The 17728-nt window shown below is 45.3% G+C and overlaps 1 protein-coding gene across 2 annotated transcripts in view; it reads left to right on the top strand.

The window, feature by feature from the left end:
- Positions 1–17728, top strand: part of SETD2 (SET domain containing 2, histone lysine methyltransferase) — an 80083-nt gene that overhangs the window by 18634 nt on the left and 43721 nt on the right. For both annotated transcript variants that reach the window (XM_054992116.1, XM_054992117.1), the window contains exons 3-7: positions 2947–2962; positions 3497–7923; positions 10161–10292; positions 13418–13546; positions 16594–16717. In XM_054992116.1, the coding sequence (XP_054848091.1) occupies positions 2947–2962; positions 3497–7923; positions 10161–10292; positions 13418–13546; positions 16594–16717 (4828 nt within the window). The remainder of the gene's footprint in view (positions 1–2946; positions 2963–3496; positions 7924–10160; positions 10293–13417; positions 13547–16593; positions 16718–17728) is intronic.

The following is a 17728-nucleotide window of genomic DNA, read 5'->3' as shown; positions in this document are numbered from 1 at the left end:
TCGTGGTGTTCAAGGACAATGAAAATGTTAGTTTGACATGGAAGTGCTTAGATGTCTGACAGTGGCAATGCATTTCCTCTCCCCCACCCTCCTGTCCATAGGGACTGCAATGAAAGGGTGCTCCCTTCCTCGGTGATGTCATCACGTTACCAAATCTGGTTCCACGTTGCTGTCATGTCCACTATGTGGACCTTGATTAGTTAGGATCCTGCAGTGAAGCAGTGGGGTTTGGACTGGCCCTTCTGACTGGGAAAGCTCCTGGTAAGTTGTTGCTTTGGAGGGTGCTGGTGGCCACGAGGCAGCGGATCAGAGGCCTAGAGGCAGTTTAGCTCAGATCCAGCCAGCAGCACGGTGTGCTCTTCATCACCTCTGCCATCCAGTGACTCTAAGCCAAGCTGCAAGACCGCCACGTGGGTTGGGCCTGGCGAGCAGTGTAGGAGGAGGCAGTAGCCAAGTACCGGCTTTCAGATTTTGCATTGCTGCTGTCTGGTTCTTACCCAAGCAGCAGCTCTTGTTGAATTGCCAGCACTGCAGGGGGCGCTCAGCTTCGCTTGTTCCTGGGCCACCTTTACATCTCAGTCTGCCCTGGAAGAAGCTCTTTAAAATTTAAAAGCCCTGACCCCAGGATAACTTCCACAGTAAAAAACTAAACTGCACCAAATACTCCTTAAAAAAAATAATTTATAATTTGTTAAGAAAGCACTGTTCTGGCCCTTTCTTTCTGAGTAACTTAACCCAACACGCTTTTGCACTTCCAGTGCTATTATATTACTGGAACTTGTTGTGGAAATAAATTTGCCAATATATTGTAAAATGGATGCTCTTGAATCTTAGGTCTGCATTGAAAGTCATAATATTAACGAATCAGTCTTTCATTTGGGTGCTCGTAGTGATTTATCAGAGTGTTACCAGTTTCCTCTTCAACTCCTGCTTCTTTTTCCTCTTTCTAGCTGAGTTGAGTTGAACAGAAATGCACATTTTTGTGCCACTGAAGGAAAACATTTTTTTCCTATTCCGTTATGGATTTTTAAAATTTCTGAAGATCTAGATACAGTTTCCATTTCTTAAATTCTGAGAGGATTGATGACATGCCGTGCCTCATTTGTGATGTTCGCAAGGCATTATAGATTGCTATTTTTTTGTATCTTGAACTAGGATTCACAATGACCGGTCTATAGATGTGGGTTATTTCTCATTCCTTAGAGTGGATTCACTGACCAGTGTAAAGTGTTTGGGTATCTCCAGCATGGTTTGCTTCGGTCAGAAAGTTATGACATCTAAGAAGGAAACATGAAAGTTAGGCACATAATAAAATATTATCAATATTTAATATTTGCAGAGTGATTCCTCCACTTTAGGAAAGCTACTGAAATGGCAGTATAGAGATCCTGTGCATTGTATAAATAAATGGGGAGCCACCCTAGTTGTCATCACAACTATCCCTCACCTAAATAAGCTTTGTACTTCTACTGAGAATGACCAAATGACCAAGAGGCACTTAACAGTAAGTGCTCAACATACTAGGCACCATGGTGCCTGGGATTTGTTGTGGCATGGGAACACTGAAATATGTAGAACAAAAGCTGGATTTTTTCTTTAGTGCCTTACTGGCTGGTTTGATGGCTCCGCTTTTGAAATTGACTGTTAAACTGATAGATACAATTCTGCCAAAAAAAAAAAGACTAGTGCACAAATCAGTATGGATTTTGTGACTTAGGATGAGTTATGGTTCAGTGGGACTCTTATTCAAATAGTCTGTGATGGTTCTATTCCCTTCGCCCTTGTGGTTGAGCTGTGTGTGTGCTTGAGGGAAAGTTGCTTTTATTCATCATGTTGTATATCTCAGGACATGCCATGTGAACTGACGTGTGGCCTATAAAGTGGCATGTATGCTGCAGAGTTTTAAGGCTGTGTTTTGGGTCAGACTGAGATTTGGCTGCCCCCAAGAGAATCCACCACTTCTGAACCTATGCTAGGAGTCTTCTAGCATAGGTTCAGGAGTGGTGGATTCTCTTGGGGGCAGTTGAATCTCAGTTCCTCTGAAGCCTGATGAGGGGCTCGAGATTTGGTCCTTAAGTATGAGTTTGAGGAAATTTATCAAATGTGATTTAAAAGTACTGAAATTGATGGTTCTTTAATAATGTCTTTGGGGTGTATGGCTTTCTTGTGATTGTGCTATTTATGGCTTTTTAGTGATGCACTTGGTTAGAAATATGGTAGGATGCATTAAATAATCTTAATTGCATTAAGTTCTACTGTGTCTACACCTAATTTTTATGACTTCTTACTAAGCAGTTTAATTGTCCTGTCAGCTTAATATATTAAAAGTAGAAGCTGAATTGTTCAGAATGCACAGTGGCTGTGGAGTGGGGTAAGGCGGAGACAGGACACTGAAACATAAGCTGCCTTGCTTTAACAAGGTTTACCCTATGAATGTGTGTTGAATGTGAAAATTCTGAAAAATGGCTGATCTCCAAAATGAAATAGGGCTATTACCTCTTCCCCTTAGAGGTGGCTAGCATGTGTTGTCCTGTGCCTCAGTGCTAATTTCTAAAACCCTGTTAAACTGTAATACAGGAAGAATTAAGATGTAAATCTACTTTTTTTTTTAAAGAAGGGAAGATTATTGCCCTCCTTGGCGGTAGACATCTTAACACTTTTCCTGTTTTGTTTTAACATGATCTTAGACACTGAGATGAGATACCAGAGCATTCCAAGGTTGCCTTAAGAATATTGTAACTTGAAGAATTTCCACAGGATCAAATGGAGATGTCCTTATTTTGCACGGGAAAGCCCAGCTTACTGCTCTGAGACCTTATCTGTAGCTAATTTTTAATCCAGTTTTGAGGAAGAATTTATACCAAAAAACCAAAGTTCTTGCATTTCCTCTTAGTATTCATGCTTTCTCTGTTTGTTTTGCATGCTTCCCTGGCTGGATTGCAACAGAGAAGAAGAGAACGAGGTGAGTGCAATCATATCTCCTTTTCCTCCTGTGTTGCTTGTTAGGAAGTCATTTTAAAAGAGCAACACTGTCTTTGATTTATTTAACGTTGTCTGAGTGGAGGGAGAACAAAAGCCTGAAAAAGTCTTTGAGTAGCGGGCATTTTATCTAGCAACCAAAAATGTTGTGAATTATATGCTCTTCATACTATGACCTTCCATTCAGCTCACAATTTGTGTTAGTGCATCCTCTTCTCTCAGTGAGTCCTCCTGAACTCATGGGCTATGTACCACTACCCAACTGTAGCCAAGGAAGCAAACTGCTGAGAGAGCAGCAAGAACAGCAGTTGGACAGGATGGGTTGGATCTTTCTCACTGATCTAAGCCACTGGGGAATTCCCTTCCTTTTGCTAACTACAGACCTCCCATTGTGTTTTTGGCCTTCTGGCCTTTGTTTCCCTCGCCTGTCATCATCTCTGGATCAGATGCTGTATCTTGAATGTAGCCCATGCTTAACAGCCATGATTTCACTTGTTTGTTTGTTTCTTGTTGGCAGGGTAAGACTGAAAATGCCCAGAAACCAGGCTTTGTCAAAGGGCCAGTATTCAAAGGAGTGGCATCTAGCCGCTTTTTGCCCAAAGGCACCCGGACAAAAGTTAATCTTGAGGAACAAGGCAGGCAAAAGGTGTCCTTCAGCTTCAGCCTAACCAAGAAAACCTTGCAGAACAGATTTCTGACAGCTCTTGGAAATGACAAGCAAAATGAGACTCCAAGCTCCCCAGCTGCACCTCTTCAAACTGACTTTGCCTCTAAAATTAAAATTGATCTTGGGGATTTTTCTGGAGCCCCAGACGAATTTTCACCACCAAAGCCTAAGGTAGAGTTAGGCAAGATCCATTTCAAAAAACATCTGCTGAATGTTACGACCAAGCCTTCCCCAGCAGTTGTGGTCTCACCAACAGTGTCGTTTGCTCCAGCTGCGGCAACAGAATTAGCAGATTTACCCTCATCACCCCCACCACCGCCGCCGCCTCCTCCTCCTCCACCACCAGCACTACCTGCACCAACACCCACACTGTCCCCTGCTACTTTCTCACCAGTTCCAGTAGCAGTACCCATAGCAGCTTCACCTCCGCTGCCGCTACCTATAGAAACTGCTGTCCGAATGACAAATAAAGCTCCACAAGAAACTTTCCAGCTAAATGCGGCTCAGAATGCTGTGCTGGATGGCTCAGAAGAACACTTCGTTCAGGTTGTTTCTGAGGGAGCAGAAACAGTCCCAGCAAAAGCAGATTCCCATATTGGGAAAGAGGAGGAAGCTTCAGAGAGTCCCAAGTGTGCTTACGCCAGTTCTAAGAAACAGAGTTCAAAGAGGAAGTTCTCTCAGCCCGATGGCACGCTGCCAGCTTCTGAGTCTGATGAAGATTCTGTGAGGACTTCCTCAAGCCAGAGGTCCCATGAAATTAAAATATCAACTAGCTCGGAGAAAGAAAAAGAGTCACGAAAGAGCTCTGCTTCTCTCAGAACTGAAGACCAGGCAAAATTCTCATCACGGTCTAGATCTGACAGAGATGAAAAATATTCCAGTTACTCCAGATCTGATAGAGACTCTAGGTACTCTTCCTCCCGTTCCAGATCTGACCGAGGGAGGAGGCGGAGCAGATCTCGTTCTCGTTCTAGATCTGAGAGAGGTTCTAGAACCAGTTCTTCTTATTCAAGATCCGAACGGTCTCATTACTATGACTCTGACCGGAGGTACCATAGGAGCTCACCATATAGAGAAAAGACACGTTATTCTCGTTCTTACATGGATAGTAGGACAAGAGAGAGTTCAGATTCCGAAGAGGAGTATCGGAGAACATATTCCAGATCTACAGATTCAAGGCGTACATCTTCTCATTCCTCATCTTACAGAGACTCTAGGACTTCTTCCTATTCCAAGTCTGATCGGGATAGCAAGACAGAATCCTCCCACGCTGACTTGGAGAGAAAAGGGAAGCCTACAAAATCAGACCGAGAATCCAAAAGGATTTCAGAAAGTGACGTATCAAAGAGGTGCTCTCCAGTGAGTGAAATGGGACATCGAAGGGGAACATCCTATTCTAGAGTAGACAGTAGTGTGAGTTCTTCCCGTCACAAGTCGTCCTCTTCAAAGTCGTCATCTGCTCCAAAGTCAGATAAATTTAAAAGTTCTTTCTGTTGTACAGAATCTGAGGAAATCAGAGAGCAGTCTAATTGTATAGACTCAGAGGCACCTTGTGTACAAAAGTGTGAAGCAGAAACTATTACACAGAAGCCAGAAACAGAAAGGATGGTTTCAGTATTAAGTCAGTTGAACGATTCAACTACTTTCAAAAAGCTAGATGAGTCAAAAGAGGGTTCTCCTATTTCTAGGTCTATTGAACTTGCAGGAATGGATAGCCATGACAGTATTAAGGAAGTGGAATCTTTAGTTAAGGTAAAACACGATAATTTAAGAAATTGTTCTCCAGTGGAACTGAATATAAATGGATCTCCAGAAGGCAGGCCCAGAGATACCACATTGTTCTGTACCTCCAAACTGGAGGCAGTTGCAGTGACTTCTGACGATAGTTCAGATAGTTCTGAGGTGCCACTTCGAGTCAAGAGCCCTGATTTAGATGAGTTATCACCTGACGGGCTTCAAACTGTATATCTTTCTAAAGGACATGATCCAGACGATTCCCCTCTTCTTACTCATGAGTCAAACAGTTTGCTTAAAGGGAAAAAAGTTCCAGTTCCTTCAGAATATGAATTTGTACCCTCCTGTATTATGAGTGTAAATCATTCTAAAACATTACCTAAAGTGGATGACCCGACAGATCCCTGTAGTAAAACCAAAGATCCAACCCCTTGCTACCTTTCAGATGACGCCACTCCTTCGTTGTATTATTCAGAAATTGAAATTGAAGCAGAATCTTCTGATCCGAAAGCTTATCAGGAATCTCTCATGGACATCCATGTAGAACCACCAGCTGACACGTACAGCTATGATGAGGATCAAAATTTGTCACAGACTGCTACTGAAGGTGAAAAATGTGTTGCTAGAAGTTTCAGTTTATCAGAGGGTAGCCCAATCAGAGATTCTTCTACAGAAGAGTGTTCCATGGAATTGAAGATAGACAATCAGTTTATTGCACAACAGCCACCTTCAGAAAATGTGTTCTCCCAGTTGGAGAGAACCTTGCTGAAAAAGAGGGAAGAGCTCCTGGAGTGTCCTGAGGTTGCACTTGAAATAGATGCGGAGCATGTTGATTCCATTATAGAAAAAACAAAATCACCCTTTAAAAATGAGCATTCTTATTACCTAGAGATGCCAGTAGAAGATGTGGTAAAAGAGGAGCCAGATGGAGAGGAGGATTTGGTTGCCCTTGACGAAAGGACCATGTCTGATGTGAAAGGCTGTTGTCCTGAAGTTTTGATGATGAAGGACAAAGAGGACTCCTTGGTGGGATCTGCATTTTCAGAAGCCTTGTCCCCGTCTTGCGATATTGTTGTGACTGTAGAAGAAACGGAAATGATAGCTGAAGCTCCAGGATGTGACAGTAGCGGCAGTACTCCTGAACTCATTTCCATTCACAATGAAGATTATTCCGACACAGCTGAAAGTGTGAGTGAACAGGACAGCGAGGAAAGTGATACAGAGGACTCAGATTCGGATGACAGCAGTGTTCCACGGAATCGCCTTCAGTCCGTTGTGGTCATCCCGAAGAATTCCACAATAACCATGGAGGAAAGCAGTTCTTCTTCCTCTCGGAACAGCCAGAATAACAGGCGCTATTTGGATCACTGGGAAGATGGCAGGCTGGAATCCAGCAAGCTATATTACGAAGAAATACAGGAGGACATGGAGCCGAATCATCTTCCTCAGCATGAAAGCAAGAGCGTGCCTTCCAGAGGTGCAGAGGGAAGCCTAGCAACATCTGTGGAGCTCAGTAGAATAGAGCCTGAAAACCTGCAACGCGATGCCTTCCAGCCTCAAAGTGATGGTGTTGACAGTACCAGCCCACCAGAGCTATCATCCAGTTCTATTAGCAAGCTGAATCCAGATGAAAGAACAGCATTAAATGAACCAATGTCCGTGACTCAGTTGCCACAGCAAGAGGAGCTGTGCTACTTTGACAAGAATTATGAAGTGGCCAATAATACATGTAGGCAGCCCACTGTTTCCAAACCAGACAGTAGACAAGGGAAGTCTGGTTTAAGTGATATCGCTGACACCCGAAGAAACTTCTCCAGAGAAGATGGCTTTCATTCAGCAGAGGACATGGGTAACTTGGGGTGGGACTTCTCCCAGCCAGAGAAACCTAGCAGCACATATCAGCAGCCTGACAGCAGCTATGGCATTTTCCCTGGTTATATTTACCCACCAGGTTCAGGACCATATGTTGGGTCGCATAACTACTGGCCTGACAACGGCTATTGGGACCCAAGGTTAAGTAATAGGCCCTCTGAGATAACTTATGAGCGAATACAGGGGCCAGTCCCTGATTCACTAACAGAAGACCATGAGGAATATGAAGAAGTTGACCGCTGGGTTGATGAAAGCCAGTCCTACTTCTCCGACCAGTCAAATCAGTTCCAGGCACGTGACCCTAGAGAGAAGGGTTCTGTGCAGGCGCACGAGATAAGTAGCAACTCTGCTAAGGAGCCTGCAGCTGCAAGCGAGAGAAAAGAATACGCTAAGACTTTAGGTAGAAATGACGTGAAAGAGCGAGGGCCACTGAAGAAGAGGAGGCAGGATTTGGAGAGTGACTCGGAGAGTGACGGGGACTCCCGGGAAAGGAAAAAGGTGAAGATGGAGGGCGAGCAGTTACCAGTTCTGCCTCAGGACTCTTCAATGGTTCGGCCTCTGTGTATAATGGAAGACTTTAGGGACCCACAGCGTTGGAAAGAGTTTGCCAAGCAAGGGAAAATGCCTTGCTACTTCGACCTTATTGAAGAAAATGTCTATTTAACAGAAAGGTAATTGGCTTCATTTTCTGTTATTAGTGATTTATGTCTTAGAGTGGGGCTGTGTGTTTTTAAAATATATTATGTAAAGGCCCCTCACTAATGCGATAACAGATCTAGTAGAGGGAAATGTTGGAATTTCATACCGGTGTGCCTAGGTGGCTTGGGGTGGTTGCAGCTTAAAGGCTAAAAGTTTAGCGGGGCCGGGGAGACTTTCTTGCACTAGTATGTGCTGTCTTGAACAGGCTGTGTTGCCTGCAGATGAGGTCACACTCAGCATATAGGTAATACATTATATCATCTAGACGCTAATTACTGTGTGTGTTTGTTTGAATGGCATATATTAAACTGCATTTTTTCAAAGGTTCTCAAGAGGGGTTGTCATAACAGGTTAAAGCATGTAATTGCATCATGAAATGAATATAGAGTGAGATAAAACCATTTAAAGAACACAAGGGAATGCTTCTCGGTAAGCATCACCTCAGTATCTGTTTGATTTTGAAGGCCTTCTAGGAAATAATAGCCTTTTGTTTAATGCACAAGGCCTGCAAGATCAGTGCAGCCTCTCCTCCAGGGGAAGGAGTTCCACAGTTGGGATGGAGGCACATGAACAGACCATCCAAACTTCGGCTTAATCTTGTGTAATGATTTCAAGAAATGGGTGCCTGTGCCTTTAGATGTTTGGTGAGATAGGTGAAGAGTGGGGGTGAAAGAGGGAGATGAGTGAGATATGATTGGTTGATGACAGAGAGTGGGCGGAGTGAAGGCGGTTTTCAGTTATTGAGGGAGAGGAAAAGGTTCAGTTAGGGCAAGAGAGGCGAGCTGTGTGCAGCCTGAGGGTGTCCATGTATTTGGGAGGGAAAGGCAACCTGAGGGGAAGCCTGAACTGAGTGTGTCTGGGAGACTAGATATTCATTCTGTTTGAAGCAGGCAAACTGTGTGTGAAGCCTTACAAGAGATCTGTGTGAATGAGTTTGGATGAAGCAACTAGAAGAACCAAGAACGACTTTTATGTAACCAATACGCTTCTTAAAAAATAAACTTTTATTTCCTTCTACAATTGTACTAAACTTCACCAGATTATGTTCTCTCTTATAAATCCTACTAGTTCTTCTGTGTCTTTCCTTTATAACAGTTCTATATTCCTCATAGGATTTAACTGAACACCCTGTCTCTTTGGCTATCTGTCCCCTCAGACTGCCTTTCCCTCAGAATGTTCCTTCCTCTCAGGCTATTCTGTCCCCCTTAAAATATTTTCTTCTCCTCAGGATGTTTGGATCCCACCGCTATGCCTCCACATGTTATGATCTTCACTTTCTTTAGGGTGGATTTTGCTTTAGTCTTTCCCTTCACACCCTCTGGGTAGTTAGCTGCCACCAGGAATATTAAATTCCAATATATTTTATTTAAGTTTTCCCTTTGGTAACGTGTTTATGCGTCAGGCTCCTTCGTGGTTCTATGTGGCCCTGAGGATAGGAATGGGAGATAACAATGACTGCTACTCCGGGATATAACAAAACAAAATAAAAGTTTATTTTTTAAGAAGCGTATTGGTTACATAAAAGTAGTTCTTAGTTCTTCTAGTTGCTTCATCCGAACTCATTCACACAGATCTCTTGTAAGGCTTCACACACAGTTGGCCTCTTTCTCTAGGCTCTATATTTCTCTCACAGAGAACTCCTCAGGCAGCACACGGCTAGCCTGCTTTCTTCTCTCTCTCAATCCTTTCTCAGGCGCACACACAGTTTGCCTGCTTCAAATAGAATGAATATATAGTCCCACAGACACACTCAGTTCAAGCTTCCACTCAGGTTGCCTTTCCCTCACAAATACATGAACACACTCAGGCTGCACACAGCTCGCCTCTCTTGCCCCCACTCTTCACCTATCTCACCAAACATTTAAAGACACATGCACCCATTAGGGGAAGGAGTTCCGCAGTTGGGATGGAGGCACATGAACAGACCATCTAAACTTTGGCTTAATCTTGGTTCTTGCAGGCAGGCACCGTGCATGGATCTCAGACTGACATGGCTGCTGAAAGCAGCGTCTTACGTTTTGTGCCCAGAAGAGTGTGGAATTTCCTGGGGGTTTAAAATGTTTTGGCTTGTGAGAAGCAATCTCGAGGCTCCACAAGCCAAAACTGACGCTTCTCAAGCTCTTGCTACTTAGAATTTTTTAGAAGTAAGTTTTGCTCACTGATAACACAGCTGTCAGTCCTGAAGTTTGCTCTGTGGAATTCTCCACAGGAAAAAGAATAAATCGCACCGTGACATCAAGCGGATGCTGTGCGAATGCCCAATGCTTTCCAAAGATGAGAGAGCTCAAGGGGAGGTGGCATGTGGAGAAGATTGTCTCAACCGCCTGCTCATGATAGAATGGTAAGGATTGTTTTACAAGTTACCCAAGTCCTCCGGTCACCCACCCGCACCCTGACACACAGGAAGGAAAAAATTGCTTCCTGTGAAAGGGAATCGTTTCAGCGGTTGCTGTAAGTGGCAGGGAGATGGGAGTCTTCTCTTAATGAGGATGAAAGGAATTTCCTTGCTGACCAAGTGTGCCAAGTACATTCAGGAGACTAAGATCTGTTTGCACCAGGACAGGAGGGCTTTCAAGGTTTGAAATGTAGTTGCTGATTATCGGCTGTTTCAGTCTTTGCTTCCAGTTTTTGCTGAGATTTTTGATCTTTTTGTCAAAATTTTTATAGTGCTAGATACAAATCACAACTCTAATCAACACTGATTAAGCACCAAATAAAACCAGGGAGGTCAGCAAAAAGCCCTAGTGAACCGCTCTGGTTGGCGTCCCTTTTAACAGGATTAATGAGGATGCAGCTCTTCTCATAAGGATGGAGCTGCCACAGAAAAGGCCCTTGCTTGATTGGTGCAGGACCCAACTGCTCTCAGGGAAAGGATGGAGCATAGGCCTGGCTTGGAGGCAGGGCCGGATTGGGGGGGGGCAGGGGGGTAGTCTGCCCCCGGTGCCGCCAGGGAGGGGGCAGCGGGAGCAGCTGCCAGAGTGTGCAGGTGGCAGCATGGGCAGCCTCGCAGCCCCCCACGCTGCCTTTTGCCTGCCCTGCGGGACATAGAGCGGCCGGCTTGCTGCACACCCCCTGTCCTGCAGGGCAGGCAAAGGGCAGCGCGGCTGCCCATGCCATTCGCCTGCCCCGCAGAAGAGGGGGCAGCCGGCTGCCCCCTGTCCTGCGGGGCAGGTGCATGGCACGGGCAGCCTCGCAGCCCCCCACGCTGCCTTTTGCCTGCCCTGCAGGACAGGGGTTTCGTGGCAAGCCGGCTGCCCCCTGTCCCGTGGGGCAGGCAAAAGGCAGCGCGGGGGGCTGCGAGGCCCCCCGCGCCATTCGCCTGCGGGGAGGAGAATGGCGCGGGTGGCTTCCCAGCCCCGCATGCTGCCTCTGCCGCCCTGCGTGATGACGTCGTCAAAACAACATCATCACGCCGCACCGGGAGCGCGCATGCGAGCTGTGCACGCGCGACGTTGGACTAGGGTTGCCCCGGGTGCCAGCAACCCTAGATCCGGCCCTTCTTGGGGGAACAAATAGAATCCCATGGGGGTTATATGGGGCAAAGTGGCCTGGGGCATATGGGGCATGTGGGTCTGATGCCATGAACGGCTTTAAACATCAGAGCCAACGGCTTGAATTAAATTTGGCAAACTTTTAAAACTTTGGAACCCTGAACGTAATAGATCTAACCATTTGTATCCTTCTGTCTGCTTCCTCCTGTTGACCTGACTGTAAACCCATTATGAGTCTTATGTAAAAAAATAGACTGCACATTCCTCCCATAAAATGATTGTTTTTTTAAAAAAATTATTCACAACATTTATAAGCCTGCCCCTCTTCCAGGCAGCTGGGACCCGAGGCGGAAGTAATTGGAAAGCCATCCGTGTTCATCCAGTCCCATGTTTTCATACAGTTTAGATAAAATTCAGCTGAAACGGCCCTACATTTGTTGTCGTCTGAACAAAAATATTTCAGTTTTGGTTTGGTGGTGGCACAGTGAAACATTTTAACTCAGGCTTGAGAACTGAAACCAGCCAACTTCTCACAGTGGCTTTCTCCAGTCTACATGAGACTGCCTTATACTGAATCAGACCATCAGTCCCTCAAGGTCAGTTCTGTCTACTCAGACTGGCAGCAGCTCTCCAGGGTCTCAGACAGGGGTCTTCCACATCACCCACTGCCCAGTCCTATTAGTTGGAGATGTCTGGGATTGAACCTGGGACCTTCTGCATGTCAGATAGATGTACTGCCACTGAGCCACAGCCTCTACATCCAGGTTACTCTGCTTTTTTAATTCTTGAGCGATTCAGGAATTACAGGATCTTTTTTTTTTGGCAGGCCATGGAGGGCTGCTTTATATAACTTTTCACAACATTCTTGTTTGGTAAGCTATGAAAACTAAATTATGAGAAAAATAATTCTTGTATGGCCCTATGCTGTGTGCAGGGAATTTGTTTGCAGAGCATGCCATCATGTCGGCTCAATTTTGCAGAGTGAAATGGTGCAACCCTGGGTACCATGGAACTAAGCCTACAGTCTCTTCTTTTCTTAGCTTCTCATTATCAGCTGATATCCCACCTTCTCTGTCGATTTAGTAACCGTTATATAGATCCTGCCCGTTTTATAAATCCTCTGAATAAGGTCAGTCCTTGAATGCTACATGAGGCATAGCACACTCAGCACACTGGTCCTCAAACACCTGTGGCAAAGGAATGATGCTGTTTGTGTGGCTGAACTTTCGGTAAAGGCCCCTCCTGTTCCATCAGCTGATGGCAGTAAAGTAGATGACCCGCTAGGTGCTGTTTAGCTTTATAGTTCTTGATAACAAGAATATAGTACATAAAGGTTCAAGGGCTGTTGTGCCTTGGCTGTCGGGTTGGGACTTCGGTTTGCATGTTGTGAAGCTCATTGTGGGTAGCTTTGCACAGTTCCCCAGCCTGCTTCACAGGGTTATTGGGAAAGTGGGTGAGGTAAGACTCTTGAAGCCAGCTTGTGCACTGAAACATGTGATGGTATAAATCTTTAATGAATCGTAGAAAAATGCCTGATCATTCTGCAGTTGGGTTCCAGAACAGTTTGCAAGTTCTAAAACTTGTCTTTTTTCAGCCGATTCTCTTTGGTAGTGCTTTAGAGAAATGGGCTTGTGTGTGGGTTCTACCACCCCGCAGTTGGTTGAGAGTATTTTGTCACCCCCAGCAAGGTACAACTGTGACCTTCTGGGCTTGCATTTCTGCTGGCTGTGTCCATGCCAAGCCCCTGCAACACAGCAGCAGTGTGGGCCCAGGGGTGATGCTAGTCACCTCCCATGCCTCTGCTGGCTAGAAACAAGCCCCTATGGTGCATTGGATTCAGCACCTCTGTTTTGTTGGCCCAGTGTTGGGGTGGCTTGGCTGGAGAATCAGCCCTGTCACCACTAGAAATATCAGCATCGTTTTGGGTAGAAGTCTCCTAACCAGTTGTATTGTGTTTTGCTTTGCTTCTGCTCAGTTCTTCGAGGTGCCCAAATGGGGAGCACTGTTCCAACAGGAGGTTCCAGAGGAAGCAGCACGCCGATGTGGAAGTCATCCTGACCGAGAAGAAAGGCTGGGGGCTGAGAGCAGCAAAAGACCTCCCATCGTAAGGCTTCTCTTGTTGAAAGGCCTCCTGTTGGCCCCCCCCTCCCCCTGCTTGAAAGGCCTCCCACTCCGCCGTTTTGTCCTTGGGCCTTTGCTGCTGGAGGTGGGAGGGAACAACAGTCCCTGTGTCTGGAAGGGGCCAGTCTGGCTCCATGATGTTTACGTATAAGTCAGGACCAGTCTTTAAGCGAGGCAGTGGAAAACACTGGCCTGTTAGCTTTGGTTGTGTTGGAGCCAGAGATTAACTTGCTGGATTGCTAGCTGCATGGTGGCCCCCACTCCCAGTTTCCTCCTTGAGTTGGCAGGGACTGCTGTGGAAACCAGACACCAGCATAATCCATGCTGAGGATCTTGCACCCTGGGTTGAAAGCAGGATAGGCAAGAGGGAAGAGAGTTGGGCCACAGTCCTGCTTAGTCCATTCGTTTTTGCTCTGTTCAAATTAGGCTTGAGGTGGAGCTTTTAGAGTACATGGGTTAGACTCAGAAAAGTGCCATTGTAAGTGGGACCGCAGAATTTGAGTCCAGTGGCACCTTAGAGACCAACAAGATTTTCAGAGTGTAAGCTTTCAAGTGTCAGAGCTCCCTTCTTCAGACACCCTTCTTCAGAGCTGTGACACTCAAAAGCTTACACTCTGAATGTCTTGTTGGTCTCTAAGGTGCCACTGGACTCAAATCCTGCTGTTCTACTGCATACCAGCATGGCTTCCCACCTAAAAAAAAATTTTTTTGTAATTTTTTATTTTTTAATTACTAAACTCAAAAACTACAAAAAGGGGAACAGGGGGAGAGGGAAGAAACAACATATAAAAAACACACACTACAAGTTTTGCATTCCCTTCATAATACAGTTATTTAAAGTTAAACTTTCTAATATGCTGTTAGATTGGTAGATCTCATAAAATATGAACTACGGTCAGGATCAGGTCCCCCCCCCCCCCGCGTCTCGGTCGCAGCTCTCTCTGAACAGCTACAGTAGCTGCGCTCACTCCCTCCTCCCCACTCCCCCCTTCAGATTCTGGATCTTCTCCTTGCTCGAACTCTTGATGATTAAACACAAAGTCCCTCAGCTGTGCTTCCAATGTTATCTTGTAGGCTTGATCTTTATAACTGAACCAGATGCCTTCCGGAAATAACCATTTGTATTTTATTTCACGCTTTCTCAGAAGAGTTACAAACCTTTTATATTTGAATCTTCTTTTCCGAGCTAAAAATGGAACGTCCTTCAATATCTTAACCTTGTTACCCAGAAAGTCCAAGTCCATATTATACGAATTATATAAGATGGTGTCCCGAGTCTTCTTAGATGAAAAGTCAATAATAATCTCGCAAGGCAGCTGACACTTCGTTGCATATTTTGAAGATGTCCAGCGGACTTCTAGAATATCACTTTTTAACTCTTCTTTAGTTGCCTTTGCGGATGACGCCAAAAGTTCCGACACCAAGTCCTTTAAATTTTCACTTTCCTCCTCCTTCACATTCTGAAGACGCAATACCGTCTGAGCACGATCCACCTGTAGCCCTATCAATTGATTCTCCAAAAGCTTTACTTCTTTGTTTGTTATTTTCATGAGTGCTGCGTTTTCTCGAGCAGACTGCTCTGCCCCAGACGCTACGTCTTTAATGGTTTTCACTTCATTTTCAACTGAGCCAACCCTTTGACCGATTTCATTTAGCTTATCAACAAAGGGCTTCATAGCTTCAACGACCGACCGTTTAACCACCTCTTCAAGAGACTCTCCCCTGCAATGCAGCCGAAACCGATCTGCCCACAGCAGGGCTCTGCTTTTTCGTCGCCATCTTGGGGGGGGGGGAGTCCGCCAACTAAGTTTCAAAATTCAATGAAGGGGAAGATATCCGAACCTTCTTAGCTTCAACTCCCACCAATCCTTCGCATACGCTTGGAAGAACAGAAGGGATTCGCTTACTTACAGGTTTTCACCTTAAATCTGCTTGTTGCCATTCTCCATGGCCCAGCAGCACGCGATGTGCTGCGCAAGTCTGCCGGCCTCCGTTGGAGCAAACGGGCAATTTACCCCCTGGATCGACTTCAGGGGGCTCTTCCCACAGCGCTCCGGACCCTGACCCCCTCACTGGGAGTCCTGGGGGTTAACCCTCTCAGGTCAACCACCCGGTCAGGCTGCTCGGCCGCTTCCTCCCGGACCTGCGGAGAGGAGCGTCCGACATGGCCGGGAAAACGAAACCGAATCCCCACCTAAAATTGTTAGTGGGAGTTATGGTAGCCCTTGTAATAATTATTATTATTTATTATAGTTCTAATCCGCTCTCCTGATGAAGTCTCAGAACAGAATACAACATATATAAAATACATAAACATGTTCATTTAAAACCAGATAAAATGTCAATAAATATAATACAATTTCTAAAAGACAGCAGAACACATATTACACGACCCAAACAACAATTCATGGGGCTGGATGGCCAACTACTAGTTGTTAACGGAACGAGGTAACCCCTCCCCCACGGCAGGAGGCCGGTTTCGTGGCCCACCCACCTCATCCACCCTATGCTTGGCGGAACATCTCTGTCTTACAGGCCCAGCAAAAAATAAATTCCTGCTGGGCCCAGGTCTCCACAGATAGAGTTTCACCAGGCGGGAGCCAGGTCCAAGAAGGCTGTGGTTAAACTGTCGTAACAATCCTCTTATTTGAAACAGCAGGGAATTTTATTATTGCATTCTGGTTTTTGATATTTATCAATTGAGCCTGTGAACCTGCCTAATACCAGGTCAGATCATTGGTCCATCAAGTGTATTGCTCTGTAGTGGCTTCCCCAGGCCTCTGAACTTCCCTAGTCCTGTTGCCTTGAGCTTCTTTTACCTGCAGAGGTCCCAGAACCTGAGATCTTCGGCATGCAAAGCAGGTGCTTCACTGTGTGCTTAGTGTAATACATTATTTACTCTCATATTATAAAAAGAATGTTAAGCAGTTTATGCCAAGCTGCCTGGCTTTGGCTCAGGGGTTGCTTCTCTTTCTGGATGAGGTTTTGCTTCTTTTGGACCTTTCTTTTCCCTTTCTTGGATCTACCTAGCAACACCTTCGTACTGGAATACTGTGGGGAGGTACTTGATCACAAAGAATTTAAAGCCCGAGTTAAAGAGTATGCCCGAAGCAAGAACATCCATTACTACTTCATGGCATTGAAAAACGATGAGGTGAGTGCCAGCTTTCTGTGCAATGGGGAATGGCAGCCGCTTCCCCATGATTCTAAAATGAATACATATGCAAGGTTTGAGTCCATTTGCACCTTAGAGACCAACTAGATTTCCAGGTTGTGAGCTTTTGAGATACCCAATAAAGGAAGCCTTGAATCTCAAAAGCTCATACCCTGGAAATCTAGTTGGTCTCTAAGGTACTAATGGACTCAAATCTTGCTCTTCTGCTACAACCGACATGGCTGCCCCTCAGAAACTCTCTTCATAAATAAATGAGATCGGGAAATGAAGCTCTCAACAGAGGGACGGCACCTGGGCAAGCTGTGATTCTTTAATATGCTCTTTATTTAGAGGAGAGAGAGAGAGTTGCATTTATAATCATACAAAATGGAGATGCAATACTTCCCTTCTGCCATATTCTTCTTCCTGCCACTGATTTGTTATATATGTCTATATTGTAATCAGGGCTTTTTCTAGGAAAAGAGGTGGTGGAACTCAGGACTGCACAATGACGTCACTTTAGGTCAGCTAGAACAAGGGGGGAGTTTTTTAAAGTTTAAATTGCCCTCGGCGAAAATGGTCACATGGCCGGTGGCCCCGCCCCCTGATCTCCAGACAGAGGAGAGTTTAGATTGCCCTCGCGCCACATGGCGTGGAGGGCAATCTAAACTCCCCTCTGTCTGGAGATCAGGGGGCGGGGCCACTGGCCATGTGACCATTTTCAAGAGGTGCTGGAACACCGTTCCACTGCATTCCTGCTGAGAAAAAGCCCTGATTGTAATACTCAACAACAAACTGCCCTTAATAAATATGCAGTGTTTTTTTATTGTTTCTGGATGTGTATTGTCTTCCATATTTAACTCTTTTAACTGTTGTGTGTGTCTGTCATAAAAATACCTTGCAGTTTATTTATCTCATTTTCTATATTGTGGGACTTATGTATTTCCAACATTGAACTACCAGTCTGTGAGCAGATATTACTGTTAAATGGAATCTTTTATTCATGTTAGG

This window comes from Eublepharis macularius, chromosome 11 (genome assembly GCF_028583425.1).
Source record: "Eublepharis macularius isolate TG4126 chromosome 11, MPM_Emac_v1.0, whole genome shotgun sequence".
NCBI classification, from domain to species: Eukaryota; Metazoa; Chordata; class Lepidosauria; order Squamata; family Eublepharidae; genus Eublepharis; species Eublepharis macularius.
This window is presented reverse-complemented; position numbering and strand designations above follow the sequence as displayed.